The 23,849-nt window shown below is 40.9% G+C and overlaps 1 protein-coding gene across 6 annotated transcripts in view; it reads right to left on the bottom strand.

The window, feature by feature from the left end:
- Positions 1-506: 506 nt before the first annotated feature.
- Positions 507-23,849, bottom strand: part of LOC127440769 (gastrula zinc finger protein XlCGF57.1-like) — a 216,730-nt gene continuing 193,387 nt past the window's right edge. For 3 of the 6 annotated variants that reach the window (XM_051697632.1, XM_051697633.1, XM_051697634.1), the window contains one exon: positions 507-4,349. In XM_051697632.1, the coding sequence (XP_051553592.1) occupies positions 2,890-4,349 (1,460 nt within the window). In that variant the 3' untranslated portion in view covers positions 507-2,889. Of the gene's footprint in view, positions 4,350-14,212; positions 14,300-16,948; positions 19,004-23,849 lie in introns of those variants that run through there. The other 3 variants (XM_051697635.1, XM_051697637.1, XM_051697638.1) reach the window with 3 other exon arrangements.

The following is a 23,849-nucleotide window of genomic DNA, read 5'->3' as shown; positions in this document are numbered from 1 at the left end:
TTTTTTCCCTCATCTCAAGAATCAGTGAGCTCTGCAAAGAGAAGCATAGATATCATATCAAGAATGAATTTAGAAATTTTTATAGTTCTTAATTCAAGAAAAAACTCCAGAGCTTCTAAACCCAAATTATGCGCAATATTGGTTTATAGAGAAACAACATCCAGTGTGGCAAGAAAAATATTATCTTCACAACATTCAAAATTAACATCTTTCCACTTTTTTTATAAAAATCAACTGTATCTTTAAGATAAGATGGAAGCTGTTCTACCAATGGTCTTTTTTGCTTTGAGATAAGTTAATTGTACCTGCTATGCAGAAAGTTCACACTGACTTTTTGGCATGACATTTTTTTTTTCTCATGGAATCTCTCAATTACAGGCAAGACTAACTGATGGGCCCATTCTAAATACATAATTTGAAATGAAAATTGTGCAGTTTCCTGGAATAAGTACATGACACATTAACCCACTCTCCTGAACCAGATTTAAATCCTTTTTATTTCTGGTAATTTCATAGAGTACAATCAGCAAAATATACAAACAATAAACAATAGTAAACAACACCTTATAGGAAAAATATATTTAATTAATGTTACCTTAATCATTAACTACACGTTCAAGCCCAAGTGATTTTTAAGTCCCATTAAGGCAACTGAGATCACTTGGCCTGCCATGTTTGTAATGCTCCAATCTGCTTGATTAGGGAAAGACTAAAATCTCAAACTGTTGGTCAAGATTTTGTGTACAACATATTTCAAATCAAAATTAAATCTAGCAACAATGGTATTATAAATAGTGGTTCTTTAGCTCAAATCAAGCTAAAAACTATAACAACAGTGTGCACAAACCATGCTAAAAACTGTAACTACATTGTGAACAAATCATGCTAAAAACCAAAACTACTTTTTGGGCTGGTCGTGTTGTCAAAAAGGTGGCTGTCTCTTTTACTGTATTCCATTCCTACCAGTCACCATATTTAGCATTACAATTTTCTCATTCCTCATTTTATCGATCCTGTAAGAGTTGTTGCATTATAATACTTCTAACATAATTTCACTAGTATTCTCTCTAACACTCTTTGCACACCAAAGGACATGCGATTAAGAGAAGCGAATCTCAGACGAATTGCCCTTTCACATAAAAAGCAACGCAAATGATCGCCGTTAACACATTCACGACTTTACAATAGGTGGCGCTAATCGACAAGAGGTACGGTAGGTCGCTTGACGCACCTTTCAGCTGTGAGTGGGGTGGCCGATTTGATCCTGAACCAGCTGTGAGGAATATGTGGTTTATGTCAAACAGGCGCGGAGCTTGGGGGTGGCTAGGGGTGGACCAAAGCCTGGCCACCCCCTAGCTCCGCCTCTGTTTGACATAAACCACATATTCCTCATGGCTGGTTCAGCTTTTCTTGAGTTCCTTCACCGTTTAATGTCAGTCAAAACAGCTTTCTGTGCTTTAGTGCCACATGTTGTGCTGTTTTTGTTACTGTAACAGCTCCTGACACGTGGTCCAAAGCTCATATTTTATTAGTCAGAGCCTCGTTTCCCAAAAGTATCACAAGCCTAAATAGACTGAAGGATCCATCTTACGATTCATCTTAGTTTTGTGGCCTGTTTCCTAAAGCTATCATAACTTAAGTACTTGAAAATGCTTGTTGAGTTATGAGTGCTCTGGAGCAATCATACAGCGCTAACAGCATCGTAAGGACATTATTATTATTATGCAGACACTTGCAGGACAATCGCAAAATTACACGTAATACAGTTTAAATACCCATAGCTTCACTTTAAGCGGAGACATTAATGTCATGATACCCACTTTATTTTTATTTTAAAAGGCGAATAATAATAATTAATAATTGCATAAAATAGATCTATGTAAATGGTGAATAGATTAATTAGTACACATATAAAATTATTTGTGGCATGATTGTTGCAGAAAACTGTATAAAATGAGAGAGAGAGGGAGAGAGGGAGACAGACAAAGACTTGCTGATATGCATGAAAATAGTCTGTATATTGGCTCATCATACTTGTCTCCTCTTCCTCTCTGACACCCAAGGAAGCTCTCAGCCACACCACACATTGAGTAGCACTGCACATGTTGTGTAGCACTTCTGTTAGCATTATCACTTTTGGAAGTAAAGAGCAGACCTCCCATTTATTTGTGAATGTAACTAAAGCACAGCTAACACATGTCTCCTCATTTTGTGCTCCACAATAACCAGTTGAACCTCATAAAATTAAATTAATACTTTTCATCAGCAGGACGACACAGGTCCTTCGCTGTCTTCATTGACCCCGGAAGCTTTCATCTTGACCCACCTGATTATGGAAGCAGTGATTGTGTAAAAAAAAATTGATTGTTCTGCACAAAATTATTGTAAAACAATATGAATTAGGTATCTTTAAACTTTTCCAACGAGGTAATTTGCAAAAAGTTAATAAAATTACGGATAATAATATAATGAAGTTACTATGACAAACACCACTATATGGTCATATTTCAGCACTTGTCACATGGACAGCGACACTCTTAAGTAGCACATGAAGTGCAGCCTAATGCGTTACAAAAAAAACTTCGTAAAATCGCTAGTAGAAAACGCTCTTATCCGCTAAGATCAAACATTATTGGGAAACGAGGCCCAGAGCATTTCATCGCCCAGCAAAGAAAACAAATTGGCACACTTACCGTTAAAAAAAAAATAAAAATAAAAACTTTCGTTTAGTCTGCAAGTTGGCCAGAAAGTTAGTTTCAGGTGTGATCGACATTTTTCGATTCAAAATGCAATTTTCACAGTGAAAATTCACGTTAAGGCCTTAAACACAGTACATCTTTGGAAGGAACACAAATTTCACATGACAAAGATTCTCGAGATGAAGTTTGCTCACTGTGACATCTTTAGGCAGTTCTTTAAATGTCTCTTTAGAGTGCTTGGCCGGCTGAAACCTCTCCCACATTGAGTGCAATCATACGTCTTCTCTTCAGTATGCACTTTCTCGTGTTTTTTCAGGTGTGTTGGAAAAGCAAAACGACTTTCACAATGTGAACACTTGTAAGGTTTTTCTCCCGTATGTACTCTTTGGTGCTGTTTCAAGGTGCTGAATCGAACAAAGGCTTTTCCACACTCGCCGCACACATGAGCTTTCACACCAATACGTTTTCTCTGGTGTTGTTTTAAATTGTTGTGAATTCTTACATGCTTTTTCAGGCTTTCTTTAATTAAAAAACTTTTTCCACACTGAGGACATGTGAAAGGCTTCTCTCCACTGTGAATTCCTACGTGATATTTTAAGCCTTTTTTATATCTGAAACTCTTGCCACACTGAAGGCAGGTGAAAGGCCTCTCTCCGGTGTGGATTCTCATGTGATCCTTAAGACTTCCTTTATGTATGAAACTCTTGCCACAGTCCTGACATGTGAAACGTTTCTCTCCAGTGTGACTTCTTATGTGGATATTAAGGTTTCCTTTATGCGTGAAACGCTTTCCACACTGAAGGCATGTATATGGGGTCTCTCCAGAGTGAATTCTCATGTGTTGCTTCAGGTTTTCTTTATGTGTGAAACTCTTTCCACACTGATGGCATGTGTAAGGCTTCTCTCCAGAGTGAATTTTCATGTGGATATTAAGACTTCCTTTTTGTGTGAAACTCTTTCCACACTGAGGGCATGTGAAAGGTTTCTCTCCAGTGTGAATTCTCATGTGCTCATCAAGACTTCCTTTATGTTTGAAACTCTTTCCACACTGAAGGCATGTGTATGGGGTCTCTCGAGAGTGCATTCTCATGTGTTGCTTCAGATTTTCTTTATGTGTGAAATTCTTTCCACACTGAGGGCATGTGTAAGGCTTCTCTCCAGAGTGAATTCTCATGTGGATATTAAGGCTTCCTTTTTGTGTGAAACTCTTTCCACACTGAGGGCATGTGAAAGGCTTCTCTCCAGTGTGAATTCTCATGTGCTCATCAAGACTTCCTTTATGTTTGAAACTCTTTCCACACTGATGGCATGTGTATGGGGTCTCCCCAGAATGAATTCTCATGTGGATATTCAGGCTTCCTTTATGTTTGAAACTCTTTCCACACTGAAGGCATGTGTATGGGGTCTCTCCAGAGTGAATTCTCATGTGGATATTCAGGCTTCCTTTAAGTGTGAAATTCTTTCCACACTGAGAGCAGGTGAACAAATTTTCTGGTCTTGCTCTTGTAGTCCATTTTTGTGAGAATTTCTTTTTAGTCTTTGAGGAACTGTCAGACTTTTCTGCAATTACAAAATTATCAGGTTTCTGATACTGATGTTTCTCCTCCACTTCATTCAGTTCTTGACTTTCCTCTTTTACTTCCATCATCTCTAAAATTAAAATATAAAATAGACAAAAATCAATATGAGTGGCATAATGTGAAAAGTGAACCAAACAACAGCAGAAATCTTATTTTATACTAAAGGTTCATTCTCATGTCAAGGGCTTTTTCCTGAAAAATGGGAAATTTCAACAAACAGGGTATGAAAGTAACATTTTGCCCACCAGCCACAGTGGCTGGTGAATGCCCAGTTGTGCCAACCAGATACAATTAGATTTTTTTACAACCACTTTTTCCCTATGAAATATAGTGGAATAAATTATATTATATATAATAAATATAAAATAAATAATTTACATATATAAAGGCTGTCAATTGATTAAGTAATCCAATTAATTACAAGATATGCCAATTAATCAATCACATATATCAATATTTGCTTTGAAAGGCCCCCAAATTCAAATAATTCATTATAAGATCAAAATAATTTGAAACTTAAAAATAACTTCAAACTGTCTGATGTAGACTGAAGAGATGTTCTCATAGGACATCACCAATCTCCACGTGACAGGGAAGCATAAAGAATGAGTCGGTATGTCACCCCTCTGCCATTCTGAACAGGCGTGTGTGTTTGACAGAGCTGAAAAGGCATGTCACTCTCTTGCTCCCTGTATTACATATGCTTACATGGAGAGGGGGAAACCATTTTAAATGGTTTAAACCTGCAGCCTTTGGCGCCTGGGACAATGGTACTCATGAAGATTGCACAACTAATTGCATTAAAAACAGCGATATGGTGTTGCAAAATTACTTGACTGCAGCAAGCTGCGATTATTATAGTGTGCTTTTATGGACATTACATATTAAATCATATAGATGTTAACTGAAGAAGCACAAAGCTCCATCGCTTGTTTACCACATTTTTTGCCAAACTCATCGTACAAAACCTGGCTGCTAGTGTACAACAAAGCGATTTCCAGTTGCATGCCTGCATGCTGTAGGCGTAGGACATCGCATGTATTGGAAAGAACAGATGTGAATTTTTTTTTTTTAAAGATTTTAAAAGTCCAATCTCCACGATGTGCATAGTCACACTTTTATGCGTGATGTATCATGCCACAATAAACCTTTACACCCCTAATAAGTAATATTAAAGCAAACATTAAGAGTGGAGAGGAATCAAAAGATTGGGAAATAAGGCAGAATTGAACTTGAGGTCTTTGCACAGAAAAGTACAATTTGCACACTTTATTCTCCACACCACTTTTACAACACTAGACTGTCATAATTTTCTGTGGATCCACCAAACTATTGGAATGCAAATGGCCACATTGTGTGGCAGGAGCTATTAACACCTTGTTGGGAATGGTCACTCTGTTTATTGTATAGGGGCATCATGTCTGATATCATCTGTGACACCAAGTGAGCCAGCACCACCACTGCCACTGTTAACACCATCAGGTAGACAACTACTGTACAGGGTTCTGATCATTTAACTTGGCAACACGCTATCCAACTAAATTTAACTCTTTAGTTAGGGGAGGTCACACCCAGGGTTTGCGTTAACTGAAAATTGTCTGTCATTTACTGATTTGTTTTAAACATTGACTGATAATTCCAAATGCTTTCAGTCATTTTGACAGATAAAAAAATAAGCAAGAAAACCACTTAAATCTAGTGCGTCAGTTGATTTCACTCTCTCTCTTTCTCCTGCAATGTGTGTGTGCCCTGTTTATTGCCTGGTATTAAGATGCATTTAGGGCGATCCGAACACAAGTGGACAGACAATCACCATTTACAGACACATCATTTACACCTGATTGTAATAGGAGTCTCTTTTGACTATTTCTGTTCAGATTTCGAGGGGATTGTATCTGATTTCATGACTGCATACATCATTACGTTTCTGTGTTACTGCATGATAATAAATCCAAATAAGAATAAGAATGAAAAAATGAAAAAACAAAAAAACAGCTCACTATTTGTCAATTACACTTGCATTCGGAGTTCTCCGTTATTTTAGTGGAATAACTGTTTTAAATGAGCTGATGTGCTTGCTTCTCATCTGTCACATTAAGTTGATATCAGGCTCACTGAAGTTCTGTGAAGTCTTGAGCATAAGTCAATGCGCTTTTTTTAAATTATTTTCAAACCAGACGATTAAAACCTTTTAAAGCCGCAAAGTTAAAAATCTTGTTTTAGCACAGCAATTGATTGATAGGTAGAATTTTCACCATAGAACTTCTGTTTCACCAGACTCAAGCTTGAGTCAAAAATGTATTTTATGTGCACTATTATGTGCTGTATATGCCATTAAAATGGATGCTATGCCCCTGAATGTAGCCTCAGTATTTATGTAATAACGTCTAGGTTACTATGGTAACCTGGGTTCCCTGAAAGGAGGGAACGAGACGTTACCTCAGTGAACTGACTCTAGGGGTCGCTCCTGAGAGCCCCGATCTCTCTGAATGGTATTCCCATCATGCCAATTTTATTGTCAGATGTCTTTCAAAGTCCCGTCTTCCATGCTCAGAGAGCATATATAAGGTGGATCAGAAGACAGCCTCCTAAGGACATTCAACTGAAGAGGCGAGAGGAACTCTAAAACCTTTTTTAGTGGTAATCAATACTGTGGCAAAGCTACGTAACATCTCGTTCCCTCCTGTCAGGGAACCAGGGTTACCATAGTAAGGTAGACATTCCCTTTAAAGTCAGTGAACCGACGCTAGGGGTCCGTTTACCAAAGCGACACAAAACCGATTTGGCTGCACTTGCTACCATAAATGTGATAAAGTTCGCAGAAAGCCCACTTCCACAACTAAGTGGGGAAGAGCCCAGGACAGTGTGTGACACATCAGTGACACTGAAAGCTAATTGTCTGAGGACTGTGGTTTCAGTCCTCCCTCCAAACAGTTCATCACCTCACCTGACGTGAGTTCTGTGGAGAAAATTGGCTACCAGCGGAGGCCCCCTAAACCAACCTGAGGAAGAGTTTGAATCTTCCTACTGTATATGGAATCTAGGATTAAATCCCTAGATTAACAACCACAATAACTGTTTTACCAATATTGTGAAGCAATTAAGGTGATAAGAAAAAGGCTCTCCCATGGGGGAATGCTTTTAAATATGAGAAACAGGAAGGGAAACCTAGAACAGTGGTCCCCAACCCTGTTTCTAGAGGCCCCCCAACACTGCACATTTTGAATATCTCCCTCTCCTGACACACCCAATTCAGGTCTTGGAGTCTACACTAACAAGCTGATGAGTTGAATCAGGTGTGATTGATTATGGAGATGTGTCCAAAATGTGTAGTGTTGGGGGGTCCTTCAGGAACAGGGTTGGGAACCACTGCACTAAATAAATAAATAAAATAACTGTGACCATGAAGAGAAACAGCTAAGGTAATAATGAAAGGGTCACCCATGGGGGAGCTGCTTTTCTTTATTATAGACAGTAAGAGAATTCTTCTGATGTGTGATCTAGGAATAAATAACTACATTAAATGGTCACAATAACTGTTTTGCTGTACCAGGAAGCAGTTAAGGTGGTAGAGAAAGGCTCCCACTCAGGGAAGCTTCATAAGATTAAGGAGTGTGAAAACTGACTAACCGCTGCAAGGCAGTTAACACATGTTCCTAAGGACATACTGTTCTGCAGACACATGGGTGCTGCATAATTTGGGATAGGATTGATCTCTTGCACCATGTGTAGAGAGTCAAAACCTCACAGCCATCTCGAAGTTGGATAAAACGCATAATAAGTGTTTGCCAAGGTTTCTTATGTGCAGGTAAGGAAGGGGTTAACCTTCTGAAGTGACTTCTTAGTGTAACTAGCCAAATGGGTAGTGTACAAAAAGGTCAACGCCACTATTAGTATTAAAACTGTATTGGCGGTATTGAAACTGCTATCGTTTAACAGCCCAGGAAGAGGTGTTTACCCAGCAGGAAACAACCCTCTGTGTGTTTTTTTTAATTAGGAGCGAAGCCTTATAGACACATTCATGTTGTAACTGGCCCGAGGGGGCCAAAAATTTGTCACAAGGCATTTGTTTCAGCTCTACTCAGTGATGAGAGCTTAATCTCCCCTCACAGAAAGCAACTGTGAAGACAGGGAGAAAGCATCTAGATTATGAAATCCAGAAAGAGTATTTGGGGAAGCCCAACCTGCTGCCTGGCAGAGGTCCGAGCCTTTGAACCGGCCTTCAAAGCATAAAGAGCTAACTCAGCAGCCCAAGCTGGCATTTACACTCAAAATGGCTTTTGAAAAGCCTGAATCAAACTCTAAAGAGGAATTTTCTACTGTTCCCAATGACTCGAATGGAGATCCATATAGTGCTTTCAGCACCAAGGACAGGTCCAACACTGGGGCTGTAATGGACGAGACAGTCTGAGACATAAGTGTAATGACAAGATCATGCCCAAAAGGGGTGCGGTACACCGCGATAGCTGCAACATAAACCTTTAGCATTTATTGGGAGAGACCTGCATCCAAATGCTCTTGCAGGAAGAGAAGCATGACCTACACCAAGCAATACGCTGGGTTTTTATTCAGTGATGAACACCAGTCTGAAAAGATTCGGCACTTTAGTGCATAAAGGCGCCTGGTAGGAGGGACTTTAGCTTGTGAGATGGTTTCAAGCACTGTGTGTGACAAACCATATAGTTCCCACGTGTTCCATTCAGTGGCCAATAGGTTAGTTTCCACTGCTCTGGCTGTGGATGCCAGATCGTGCCCTGCGCCTGAGAGTGTAACTCTCTCTTAAGCAGAATTTCCCATAGTGGAGCTTCCAGCAGTTCCAACAGCTCTGGAAATCAGGGCTGGTTGGGCCATTTTGACGCAACCAATAGTACTTTTTCCTTATCCAGCCTGATTTTTCACAGTACTTGGTATATCAGGCAGATAGGGGGAAATGCATTTTTGCGTTTTCCGCTAGCCATTTGTGAGCTAAGACATCTGATCCAAATCGGGGCCTGGCTCAGTAAGTACCACATCTGACAGTGTGTGGTTTCCTGGGAGGCAAACAGATTTTCTCTCCCAAATATCTCCCAAACTATAAGGACCACCTGAGGATGGAGTTTCCATTCTCCAGGGTTAATGTTCTGACGTGAGAACAGATCAGCCCCATAATTCATTCGACACTTGCCATGTAAAAATCTACAGGGTATTCATCCCGAGAATCAGATTTGTAAGGAAGAAATGCATATTTGCATTTTGTCATTCATGAGTTAAGGCATCCGAACCAGCAGAGTCTTGCTCATGGGCGAATGCCTTGATGTGAGAGCAGGTCAGCACCACAAGTCGGTTGGCCTGAAAAGTTTGAAATGCCCTGACCGATTTAAGGTGTTTTAACACCGCAAGGGAAGATGGTGCATCAAATTCAATATTGGACACAACCGATCTCCTTTCTGTTATATATTTCACCACTGATGCGGTTCATTTGAATCACACTTCTTTATACTGGAGTCGGAGTTCTTGTCAGAATGATTTCGGAGCCAGAAATACTGCCAGATTTTTTTAGGCACTTTATATGCCTATTTTAGTTATGGGTGTGAGAAAAAAAAAAAAAATCGATTCACAGATGCATCGCGATACTTTAACGATTCGGAATCGATTCTCAAAAATTCAGAATCGATTCTGTGTTTAATTCAAACCATGGCTGAGCATGTATCAGAAACAGAGAAACAAATGTTTATTGATGCACGTATGCTAGCGAAATCGCTTCGTTTGGACAAAGATGGACAAAATAATACCTGCACCATCAAATTTGAAAGCGACTGTGTGGGAACATTTTGGGGTTTGTGAAACAGAAGGGAAAAACATTGTTGATAAGCGCCATACTGTGTGCAAACGATGTCACGTCAAATTCAAATATTTCGGGAATATGACTAACATGAGGAAACATATTACACAATTCCACCCAGAGCTGGAGAAACAACAGCCTTCTGTTTCGACTGCCAGTTGCATTCAAAAGACCCTTGAACAAGTAGCAAAGCTTCCACCAAATTCTAAAAGGGCGAAGCGTATTACTAAATCAATTGCGGGTTTTATTGCAAAGGATTTGCACCCTTTCACTGTGGTGGAAAACCCGGGGTTTCGCTTTATGTTACAGACGCTTGAGCAGAGGTATGGTGTGCCGTCATGGCGCTACTTCAGTGAGACAGCGATACCCACACTCTACAGCGAGACTAAAACTCAAGTCTTAGAATCACTAAGCAATGCGGAAAGGGTGGCAATAACATGTGATGCATGGACATCAATTGCAACAGAATCCTATGTCACCGTTACTCCACACTACATTACCAGTGAGTGGAAGATCGCGGCTTGCGCTCTGCAAACACGAGCTATGTATGAAAGCCATATGGGTGCGAATATTGCTGAACTACTACACAATGTTGCAAAAGAATGGGAAATCATGACCAAAGACTTAGAATTGGTGACAGACAATGCCTCCAACATGGCTGTTGCAGCACAGCTTGCCAAGTTTCTGCACGTGAGATGTTATGCCCACACGCTGAATTTCTCAGCGAGCACTAAAGTTGCCGGCTGTGTCAAGGCTGTTAGGGACAGTGAGATGTATTGTCACCTTTTTCCACAGCAGCACTATTGCATAGCATCAGCTTGAGGAGAAGCAAAAACTCCTTAGTCTGCCATGTCACAAACTGAAAACGGATGTCATCACAAGATGGAACCGCACATACAAGATGCTTGAAAGATTTCTTGAGCAACAATCTGCTATCTGTGCCGCATTACTATCACCTGTAGTGAGGAAAGGAGAGACTGACATCTTCACTCTCACAGAATCAGATGTTTCATGTGCTGAGGATGTTATAAAGGCCTTAAAACCTATGAAAGATGCCACTTTGCTCATGTCAGAGGAGGGCACCCCCACAATGTGTTTGATTGCTCCATTGCATGCTCAGTTGATCCAGGACATTAAAGATAACATTGAAGATACATCAGTGATCAGGGAGATAAAGAGGGTCATCAATGAGGACCTCAGCAAAAGGTACATCACTGAGCAGGAGACCAGTCTTCACAAAGGTGCTGCTCTTGTCCCGCGTTTTAAGGGACTACCTTTCCTTTCGGAAGAGGAGAGAGAGGAAACGTACAGAAGAGTGACTGCCGAGGCTTCATCATCACAAGAGGTAATTCTTAAACCGTATAAGTGGTAGTAAATACATTGCATAATGTTTGCACAGTTTTAGCATAGTACTGCAATTATTTACAACAGTGCAATATTACAAGGCATTTGTGTAATTATTACATATCAATGTCTTAAACAGATGTCTGTTAACTATTAATCAATGTGTATAAAGTTTATGATGTTTCAGTGTGGATTGCACTGACAATTTATTTATCTGAACATTTTTTGTTTTATCTGAATAATGTTGTTTACTTGCTTCTGTTGTGTGTGCCTAAAGATTCCTTTGTTAAAAGGTTCTAAACAAAAGAAACTAAAAAAAATTTGATACTCTGAAGTGTTTTGATTGAGAACTGTTTATTTATTTTTATGGCTTTTCCATGTTTTGTTCAGAGATTGTTCATACTGAATGTAATGGGCCACTTTGTTAATAAAATGAAAGAAATCTAGTCAGTGTTTATCATTTTTAAAATGACAATACTGCAATACAAAGCTGTAACTACACCAAAAAGTATAGGAACCCCAATTTTGGTCAAAATGTGAAGAAACTATATTTGCACAGCAGAATAATTAATAAGAAAAAAATGCAGATCAAGAATCATTTTGGAATCGGATCGTGACTCCCAGAATCGTATCGAATTGTGAGGTGCCTAAAGATTCCCACACCTAATTTTAGTCCTATTGGACTGTTTGATCATTCAAACGAGTGCTTCTTTTCAAGTTGACAGCGCGGCTTGTCGTTAGAAGATGCAGACATCCTTATGTCACATCATGCGTTCCATAGCACTCTCGCACCGACCCAACATTGAAGGGGTCTCATGTGCAGTGAGCCCAGCAGTGTGGCAGCAACTGAGGCAGCCAACAATCTGAGTGCTCTCTTAAAAGCTTTAAGGAGGAACCATTCTTGCTAAAAGCCTTTCTATTGATTGAGAATAAATTAACTGCGTGCGTCTGTGGACGCGTGTGCATTGTGTGAGAGAACTCATCACGGAGTTGACGTTCACCCCCAGTTGTTACAGATGTGCAAGCAAAATGTCTTTGTCCTTGTCAAACTGAGCTCCTGACTGCGCTAAAATTAGTGCGAGAAAACATATCTCCGCTGAGTCTTTTTGAACAGAAACCTGATTAGCGTCAGATTCAGTCGATTTAAGCCCGTGATTGCCGATGGCCACCGTCTTTCTTTAGAATAAGAAAGTAATGGCTGTAAAAACCCATAAGGAGGTTCCTCCCTACTGAACACAGTATCTGCAAGTCCTGTACTCAATTATGGAGGACAAAACACCATTAATCAAGACGGCCGACTCGTGCATTTAAGTGTGTAATTGTTCATCACGGTTCTCAACTGGAAATGCCTGGTAACATGCTCAAAGCATTTGCGTGAAGCACGAGAGGACACAGAATCTCGGTTTCTGGCCAATAACGTGTGGGGATTGGGTTTGCGGCAAAGTTGATGAGGAAAAAGAGCTCTTTTTCGAGTATGTAATTGCATATCTAGGCAACAGCTTTGAGAGGCATACTCCTATTTTTATGTTTGCAAGAACACATGATTTTAACTCTCTCCCGGCAGTGGAGAGAAGAGACATGAACTGAGCCTTTTTCTGGGCCGGGATAAACAATGGTTGGAGCTCTGGTTCTCTCTTCACTGATCTGACATAGTCAAGAGAACTTTGGCTGGCCCATTGGGTTTTCCCCGCTGTGGCACGAGCCTGGCCGTGACTCTCTGCGTCTTGGTCATGAGTGCTGAAGTCTCACTACCAGTTCAGCGTCGCTTGACAGAGCTGAAGCTGGAAGAGCATTGGTTTTGGCGGGGTGTGCCCATGACAAAAATCATGAGCGAAGCAGCTTTTCAGCAGCTGCAGCACGAACAGGCAGGAAATGTTTCTTCTTCTTGGAGTTGTTTAGAGAAAGCGTATTTGCGTCTCAGAACAAGCTCAGCTGCAACAGTGTGTTTTGAAGCCTTACCTTGTTTGCCTTGCGCATCTCTGAAACCCAGAGATGCCGCTCGAGTGCCACCAAACTGTCCAGCGATCCTCCGATTGCTTGGGCAGTCATCTCAGTTGTGCTGTCAGATACCATTCACTCAATCGAGTGTTCGGTCTCGAATGGAGGAGACCACTCGAGCCTGACTCCTCGCCTTCCAATGCCACTATAGACACCACACAATTGTCTGAGGATATACCAAATGGAAGTGAACCACCCATCTAATTTTGTAGGCATTTTCCACGGGTGGAAACGCTATACATGGAAAGCAAGAGGCCCGCAAAGCTTCCGCCGGGGGGAGCCACCTTCAGTTCTCCGCACTCCATGTGTGAGCCTTACGCAACACCGATCTGTGTTACACAGAGGTGTTGTGAGAAACTGTAGGCATGGAAATGTTCTTCGTAAAGAACACCTACCGTGAGTGCTGCGTCTTAATGCTCATGCCTTCACAGAGAAGGCATTGTGCATCAATGAACGATGCTTCAGCATGGGCACTGCCCAAACATTAAAGACAGCAATTGTTCAGGAAATCAATTGCAATGATTGCGTCCTGAATAGGATGTATAAATCACAAGTATTTGCATTTATTTTGAATGCCAATGAAAAGAACACACAAAACAGTAAATATAGGGATGCACTTTCCCAGGCACCCAGGGAACAGAAGGTCTTCTGCTGAACCTCGTAGGCGAAAAAACTTGCAATGCTAGGCAGGAGGGAAGGTGACTCCGTCCACTGAAATCTGTGCACAACTCTAAATAAAGGGCGTGATCCACAGAGAGATCCGTTCTTACCTCTGAAGGAGAAGGTCTGAGAAGGCTGTCTTCCGATCCGCCATATATGTGTTTGCTGAGCATGGAAGGCAGGACTTCAAAAGACATCTGCAAATGAAATTGGCATGATAGAAAACCATTCATAGAGATTGGGGCTCTCAGGAGTGACCACTAGCGTTGAGTGATTGACTTGAAAGGGAACAAGTATTACAGATAAAAATAGACCATGACGGAAATGTTACAAATCAGTCCATCAGTGTGTCAGATAAAGATTTGTTGTTGCGCAACCTCTGGTCACACTTTACCGACTTTATGTAGAAATCTCACCCTATACTGTGACATGTCTGTCACACTCGCTAATTCAAAATGGAAGAAAGGTGACAAACTAATCAACTGCCTCTCCAATTCCATCACATTAAGCTTGCAGAAATAAGAACTGGAGCACCATACAACTATAACAGACATAATTAGGATACAATTTATAAAGTTATTTACCCATTGAATGTGTGCGACGGTTTTGGTCCCTTCAGGACTGTTGTAAAGTTGCAGGGAATACACAAAAAATTATTCGTTTTCATTAGGCTTGAGATCAATGCCTTTTTCATGCATCAATAATAGAAAAATTTCCCTATGAATATTGTATTGTGTTGTATGATATGACGCACTCAATACGATAGTGTTTATATTGTTCGATATATAAATTATTTGATAACTGGTAGTGTTAATACGGCTACTGCTTTAGAAGTGTTTAAAACAGATCAGTGCAACATTAAGAGCGGCGAAATACATGCTCCTCCCCGGCCGTAGTATCCAACTGCAGAACAGAGCATCTTGTTTAAAATAGTCAAGTTGAGAGCTCAAAGATCGATGGAAAACACTACTACTTAGTACTACTTACTAATACTACTTATTGTGTCTTTACAACTTGTCCAGTTAGCCACACAACTGCGTCATGTGCCGGTGCTACATCAAACGTTTTATTTATGCCGACAAGTATGTGTGCTGATCGGTTTTTCTCAAACTGCTAAATAATATTGGCATATTTACATGTATCATAAAGCCAGTGATCAGGTTAATCTCAAGGTTTCACTTAAAACTGGGGGGTTTAAGACATTAAGGCATGATTTTCTACAAAGCTGCTTTGAAACCTTGTGCATTGTGAAAAGTGCTATATAAATGAAAAATGTACAAGTTTTTTTTTTCAAAATTTGCTGATAAATGCAGTGCTGTTGTTTAAGTTACTTTATTATGGAGCTCTGCTTTTTGTTGCCAATGCCAGAAACTGTTGTGTAACTTAATATTTGAAAAATATATGTGCAGAATCCTTGAGTAAGTTTAAGCTCAAAGTTTTGGGAGCACTATTTTTTACATAATCATATCGTATCCTGAGGCTACTGCATCATATCAAGAAATCTGTGTATTGTTACATGCCTATTCTCAACACAACTTTGGTAAAGTGTGAGCGGAAGGGTCAATTAAAGGCGGTCGCACACGCATCAGGAGGACGACATGGTGTGTTCTAAAATAAAGCATTGAAGAAAGAAATGTGCTGAAACGTCTGCTCCCTTTGTTGGTCTGGCTTTTAACTCGCTTTTTAGGATGCAAATTTAATAAAGTTATATCTTGTCTGTTTTGCAATTCAGTGTGCGGTTAGCAACTTTTGATTTTTGTGTTTTAAAATAAAACAATTGTTTTCTATGTAGGAACACACACACGAACATAACCTTGAGTATTAAGGCCCAGGTATACTTTGTTTTCATCCATTCCGCACTGCCTTTCAAATGATACTATTCTGACTGTGAACAAATTGGAACATGATGTGCACAGATGAGGACGGTTCGCATGTTGAGAATATCAGAGCCACGCGCGGACTGTGCTGATGATGAAATTTGCATCACGCATAATGAGTGCAAGTGATCAGCAATGCGGACAACCAAAGTATACTTTGGCCTTAATCAATGAAACAAGATTGGAGGTCAGAGCCACCCTGCCCAATAAAACACTGTGGCAGAACTCTGCCTTCCCTACTGAGGAGGAAGCGAGAACCGGAGTGAACAATACACGTACACTTTAATGTTCAACTTAAACACAACATAAAAGTTTGCTCACCAACAGAACACAAAACAATGACATACACACACACACACAGCGGCTGCGTGCACCTCTCTCTCTCCCTCTCTGGCATCTCCGGCTCCTCCTTATCCCTCTCCCACTGATTGGGGCAACTCAGCGTCAGGCACACATCCTCACGGCCCGGCCACGCCCTCCTCCTCATCACAAATACACTCACAATTTTTGAAGCTGTCATCTAAAAGTATTGCCTAATCAGAATCATCCTGAACCTAAGAAAACTCAGAACTACAATAAAATCTATGAAGCTATTTGGTTTCCTCTTCAAAATTTTCAGCAAATCAAAACATGTAAAGTATTTCCCGCATTTAGTTGCCAAGCTCACTATCCCTATTATTTGCAGCTTACCCCCAAGCATCTACCCAACACATATTTTGGGGAAAATGCTCAATTTAAAAATTCAAATGTCAATTCACCAACTGGATACATTTACTTTGATATAACATTCGATGCATCTGCCATGTAGAAAGTTCATTTTGACTTTTTGGCATGAAAAAGGCTTTTCTCGTGTGCATCTCTCAATCACAGACAAACCTATATAATTGGTCATTTCTAAATACATGCTCTCATGACAAAATTGTGCAGTTTCCTGAATTGAGGACATGACTCTTACCCACTCTCCCCAACAAGATTTTGATCATTTTTATTTCTGGTCATTTAATCTAGTACAATCAGCAAAACATACAATGCACAATAGCATAATAGCCTACACCTTGTAAGAAAATTACATTAATGGTCTCTAATCAATCATAACCATCACACGACCAAGCACGAGTAATTTTTGCAAAAAAAAAAAAAACATACAATATCAAAGTCCCTTTAAGGTAACTCAGGTCACTTGGTCTACAATTTTTGTAACACCTCCAGGCATCTATTTTCTATGCATGCAAGTCTAACTCCAATCTACCTGAGTGGGGCAATGCATTTCAAATGAGAAATAAAACCTGACATCAATTGTATCCTACATTGTGCTTCTAAAGCTCAAAACACACACACGCACACAAACTCATGTTTTCAAGTAAACAGACGGACAGGGTTTCTATTATAGAGGTGATTGGCTCTTCTACCTGTAGGGTGAAACTTCCATTCTAACCAGTTGCCATATTTAGCAGTATGATTTCACGGATTTCTTTGTAAAGGAATGACCCATCTCATCCTTGTAATGTCTCTGACAATAGGCATATTGGCCTACTGATCAAAATAACCTTTTCCAATTTTCATCCACCCTTCAAGAGTTGCGGGCTTCTTAAACGTCCAACACCATATCACTCTTGTAGTCTCTTCAAGTTCATCTTTGGAATTTACACAAGTTTCGCATGATAAAGATTCTCAAGATAAAGTTTGTTCACTGTGACATCTTTGGGCAGTTCTTCTTTATATGTCTCCGTAGAGTACTTGATGTGCTGAAACTCCTCCTACATTGAGTGCAGTCATATGTCTTCTCTCCAGCATGCATTTTCTCATGTGTTTTCAGGAGTGTTGGACGAGCAAAACTACTGTCACAATGGGAACACTTGTAAGTTTTTTCTCCTGTATGAATTCTTTGGTGCAGTTTCAAGGTACTGATTCGGACAAAGGCTTTACCGCACTCTGAGCACACATGATCTTTCACACCAGTATGTATTAACTGGTGTTGCTTAAAATTGGACAGCTGTGAAAAACTCCTTCCGCAAAGAGAACACGTGTAAGGCTTCTCATTTGTATGAATTTTCAAGTGTCTTTTCAGTATAGATGAACAGACAAATTTTTTACCACACTGATCACAGTTAAATGGCCTTTCTCCAGAGTGATAGCGCTGATGAACTTTAAAATGTGATGCCAGAGTGAAACCCTTGTCACACTGAGAACAGTGGTATAATTTCTCTCCTGAATGACATGTCATATGCTCTCTTAGCTCTTCTTTGTTTGTAAAACTCGTCCCACACTGAAGACATGTAGAAGGCTTCTCTCCAGTGTGACTTCTTATGTGGATATTAAGGCGTTTTTTATTTGTGTAACACTTTCCACACTGATGACATGCAAACGGTTTTTCTCCAGTGTGAATCCTCATGTGGTCCTTAAGTATTGCTCTATCTGTGAGATTTTTTCCACAGTGAAAACATTCAAAAGGTTTCTCACCAGTGTGAATTCTTAAGTGCCTTTTAAGATGTCCATTTAAAGAGAAACTTCTTCCACACTGAGGACATATGTAAGGCTTCTCTCCAGTGTGAACTCTTATGTGGCTTTTAAGAAGTCCCTTTAAGGAGAAACTTTTTTCACACTGAGGACATGTATAAGGCTTCTCTCCAGTGTGAATTCTCATGTGTTCCTTAAGGTTTTTTTTATATTTGAAACTCTTTCCACACTGATGGCAGGTGAAAGGCTTCTCTCCACTGTGAATTCTTAAGTGATCATTGAAGCTTCTTTTATATCTGAAACTTTTTCCACACTGATGGCATGTGAAAGGCTTTTCTCCAGTGTGAATTCTCATGTGTTCCTTTAGGTTCTTTTTAAATTTGAAAGTCTTTCCACACTGAAAGCAGGTGAAATAATTTTCTGGTTTTGTTTGTTTTTGTGAGAAATGAATTTGAGAATTACAACTGTAAAGTTTTTCTTCAGTTATAAAATCATCAGATTTGTGATGCTGTTGTTTCTCCTCCACTTCATTCAGTTCTTGACTTTCCAGTTTCACTTCCATCAGGTCTAAAAACGAAAATATAAAAGTCACAATCAATACAAGAGGGATATATGTGAAATGAAAGGAGATACAATTATGGTTATAATGGTAGAGGCTATCTGCAAAGCATTAAATACTCAAATAAACTATATGGGCGTCACTGGCAGCGTGTTTATTGTGCTTATTTGGTGTACCACAGAAACCCTACTCCTAGCCCCAAGCCTACCCTTAACCCTAACCTTAAGCCCAAAGTATACTTTTGTTAGACGTGAATGCTAGGCATCGGTGTACAGGACGCATGACACAAATTTCTTGATCATCAGCGTGATCGAGGACAGAGCTCATGTGGCCCAATTTGTCCAATCATGCATACTCTGACCATGCAGTATGTGCATGCGACTGGAATTATTTGCACTACTTATTGGGTCCATAAGGTGGCAACATTCACAGTTGAGCCGTTGCTTTTTACGAAGAATTACGAAGAATTGCTTGCAAGAAGATGCAATAGCGGTGCGCTAAACAACAGGAGATGAAGGTGGAAACAAAGAAGAACAGTGGATATTTACTTCAAGAGTGTGTGAGGAGGTCAGGAGAAACCTGCATTTGTTTAACTTGAGTCTGAGGACTATAAAAACATCTTTATGGATCTAAACTCCTGAAGAGAAATAGTCTAGTATCTCATAGCAGTCACAGCGTGCATGCACGAGCGGTCTGTTTATGCATGCACAGTCAAATGAAGTCTATTTTGGGCCTTAGTCTCTAAACTTTCGCTAATGTACAGATCCAATCTAGACTAGGGATGTGCACAAGTAATCAACTAATCGGGTACCCATTCCACAATAACTACTCGAGTAGTAAAAAGACTACTCGAATTTCATTTGCTTGCTGTTAATACAAGGAAATATACATGATGTCCTAAATCTCTCACCTAAAACTTGCAGTACAAGCTGAATGCACTTGGGTGGGTGGGGGGGGGCACTGTCAACTCATGACATGAATGTGATTAGAGAGAATGGCGCCGTCTAGCTCCAAGCACAGCGAAATATGTAAATATTTTGATTAAATCCAACAAAATGTTGTGTGCAAGCCAATTAACCATAAAAACACCAGCATAATGACAAATCATCTTAGGTTCAAACATGCGACCGTCAATCCTGAGCAATCAAAAGAGCAAAGCCAAGTTCCTATCAAAGCATTCACTGCTACAGGTAGGCACAAATGTACCCCCGAGCGAGCTGAGAAGACAACACACTTGATTGCCAAAATTACTGCGAGAGATATACTTCCTTTAAAATTTGAGGGAGACAAGTTCAAAGAATTCATGCAGTTTCTTCAGCTTGATTACAGCATTCCCTCACGGAAAACATTGAGAGTAGAGCTGCAATACGAATACATGGTGCCAATCTCAAAACTACTTTAGGCACAAAAGATTTTGTGGCCATTACATCTGATAGTTGGACAGCATTGACTACGGAATCATATGCGACTATAACATGTCATTCTATTTCTGATGGGAAGGTGAACAGCTGTCCTACAAACCCGAGCGATGGAAGAACGACACTGAAGCCAACTGTGTGGATCACATAAAAGCCTCTATAAAAGCATGGGGCCTCGAGGGAAAAGTGGTCGCTTGCGTGCATGATAATGCCAGCAATATGGTTGCTACCAACAGAGATCTGACCTGGGAATCTGTACATGTATGTCTATTTGGGGCTATCAGAATACTGTATTTATTTACTTCTTAAACATCTCGAACAACGAATATGTGAATTATAATAGACTGGTTAGATAATTCTTATATACAGGTGCATCTCAATAAATTAGAATGTCGTGGAAAAGTTCATTTATTTCAGTAATTCAACTCAAATTGTGAAACTCGTGTATTAAATAAATTCAGTGCACACAGACTGAAGTAGTTTAAGTCTTTGGTTCTTTTAATTGTGATGATTTTGGCTCACATTTAACAAAAACCCACCAATTCACTATCTCAAAAAATTAGAATATGGTGACATGCCAATCAGCTAATCAACTCAAAACACCTGCAAAGGTTTCCTGAGCCTTCAAAATGGTCTCTCAGTTTGGTTCACTAGGATACACAATCATGGGGAAGACTGCTGATCTGACAGTTGTCCAGAAGACAATCATTGACACCCTTCACAAGGACGGTAAGCCACAAACATTCATTGCCAAAGAAGCTGGCTGTTCACAGAGTGCTGTATCCAAGCATGTTAACAGAAAGTTGAGTGGAAGGAAAAAGTGTGGAAGAAAAAGATGCACAACCAACCGAGAGAACCACAGCCTTACGATTGTCAAGCAAAATCGATTCAAGAATTTGGGTGAACTTCACAAGGAATGGACTGAGGCTGGGGTCAAGGCATCAAGAGTCACCACACACAGACATGTCAAGGAATTTGGCTACAGTTGTCGTATTCCTCTTGTTAAGCCACTCCTGAACCACAGACAACGTCAGAGGCCTCTTACCTGGGCTGAGGAGAAGAAGAACTGGACTGTTGCCCAGTGTTCCAAAGTCCTCTTTTCAGATGAGAGCAAGTTTTGTATTTCATTTGGAAACCAAGGTCCTAGAGTCTGGAGGAAGGGTGGAGAAGCTCAAAGCCCAAGTTGCTTGAAGTCCAGTGTTAAGTTTCCACAGTCTTTGATGATTTGGGGTGCAATGTCATCTGCTGGTGTTGGTCCATTGTGTTTTTTGAAAACCAAAGTCACTGCACCCGTTTACCAAGAAATTTTGGAGCACTTCATGCTTCCTTCTGCTGACCAGCTTTTTAAAGATGCTGATTTCATTTTCCAGCAGGACTTGGCACCTGCCCACACTGCCAAAAGCACCAAAAGTTGGTTAAATGACCATGGTGTTGTTGTGCTTGACTGGCCAGTAAACTCACCAGACCTGAACCCCATAGAGAATCTATGGGGTATTGTCAAGAGGAAAATGAGAAACAAGAGACCAAAAAATGCAGATGAGCTGAAGGCCACTGTCAAAGAAACCTGGGCTTCCATACCACCTCAGCAGTGCCACAAACTGATCACCTCCATGCCATGCCGAATTGAGGCAGTAATTAAAGCAAAAGGAGCCCCTACCAAGTATTGAGTACATATACAGTAAATGAACATACTTTCCAGAAGGCCAAAAATTCACTAAAAATGTTTTTTTTTTATTGGTCTTATGATGTATTCTAATTTTTTGAGATAGTGAATTGGTGGGTTTTTGTTAAATGTGAGCCAAAATCATCACAATTAAAAGAACCAAAGACTTAAACTACTTCAGTCTGTGTGCACTGAATTTATTTAATACACGAGTTTCACAATTTGAGTTGAATTACTGAAATAAATGAACTTTTCCACGACATTCTAATTTATTGAGATGCACCTGTATATATATATACACACACACACACACACACACACACAATACTGTATATCTATCTATCTATATATATGCGTGTGTGTGTGTGTGTGTGTGTGTGTGTGTGTGTGTGTATTGTGGCAGAACGACCTGCCCCTCCCTCTTGTCACCGTCACCCCGCCTCTTAGGGCCATTCTTCAGCCAGGCTCACAACGGGAGTGGGCTGGAGAGAGGACAGATGCAACTTAATAAGCCTTGTTTTGGCAGTGATTGATGAGGCACACCTGAAGTAAAGAAAGCCTCATCACCGCTGCCATTTAAACAGAGCGCAACTCTCGTCAGGAAGCAGGCTTCTATCTCCTTGTTTGCACACTGGCAACCTTCGCAGGTCCAGAAGCAGAGTGGGGAGGGTACCGGCCGAATTAGATGCATGTCAGATCTGCACCCTCAGACCCCCCCGCAAGAGTTAGATGTTGCACCGGGGGAATTGGAGCATGCGTCGTGGCCGATGGGCATAGATGCCAGGCTGCCTTCCCCTTGCACTCGGGGAAGTCTTGGAAAGACAGGCCACCAGAGAAGTTACCGCCCCTCGCGTCACGGACCACGGAGGGGAGCTCGTGTGACCATCAGACCCCGCCCACATCCTGAATCATGGACACTTTATTTTCCCATTTTAAACATTTTATGATTATTATTATTTCCAATAAATGCCTCTCCGAGGCTTGATGCCACACCCATCGTGTCTGTCTCTTGCTCACCCCGCCACAGTGGTGAAGAAAGCAGGAACTTTTGTGGGCAGAGTTGGGCACCAACAGTGACATCACTCGCCTCTCGTTCACTGGTTAGATGGAAAGCCTTGAGCGGGATGGAGAATCCATGGGGACGGCCTCCCAACAACCAAAAGGCTAAGTGCCACTTAATAAGCATTTACCCAGGTTGAGACTGTCATGTTTAAATCGTGTTTTTTCTGTCTCCGACCAGGTGCGAGCGAAGGGGTTAGCTGGCCCGGAGGTTTCCCCTATTTGCCCACTCCAATCATAGGGCCTGGCTGAGGAAATAGCATTCCCGTAGGGGCAACTAAAGAGTGTGGACCTCTGTCTCCGGATGCAGTGTTCGGATAGGAGCATGGGCGGAGGTGATGCCGGGGTAACGCTCCCTCTTGTCACTGTTGCCCTGCCTCTTAGGGCCATCCTTTAGCCAGGCTGACAACGGGAGTGGGATGGAGAGAGGAGAGAAGCAACCTTATAAGCCTCGTTGAGGCAGCGATTGATGAGGCACACCTGATGTGAATATTGCCTCATCGCTGCTCCAATTAAAACTCAGAGCGCGCCTCTCCTAGGGAAGCCGGCTTCTATCTCCTTTGTAGGTCCAGGAACGGAGCGGGCAGTGTCCGGCGCAAATTAGATGCATCTCTGGACCCGCACTCCGGAACTTCCATGTGACGCCGGGGTTTGGAGCATGCGTCACGGCCGACGGGCCAGCATGGTGGGCTGCTATTCCCCTCAAGCAAGGCA

Source organism: Myxocyprinus asiaticus, chromosome 5 (assembly GCF_019703515.2).
Source record: "Myxocyprinus asiaticus isolate MX2 ecotype Aquarium Trade chromosome 5, UBuf_Myxa_2, whole genome shotgun sequence".
Taxonomy (NCBI): Eukaryota; Metazoa; Chordata; class Actinopteri; order Cypriniformes; family Catostomidae; genus Myxocyprinus; species Myxocyprinus asiaticus.
The sequence above is the reverse complement of the archived record's forward strand: the minus strand, read 5'-3'. Positions and strand labels throughout refer to the sequence as shown.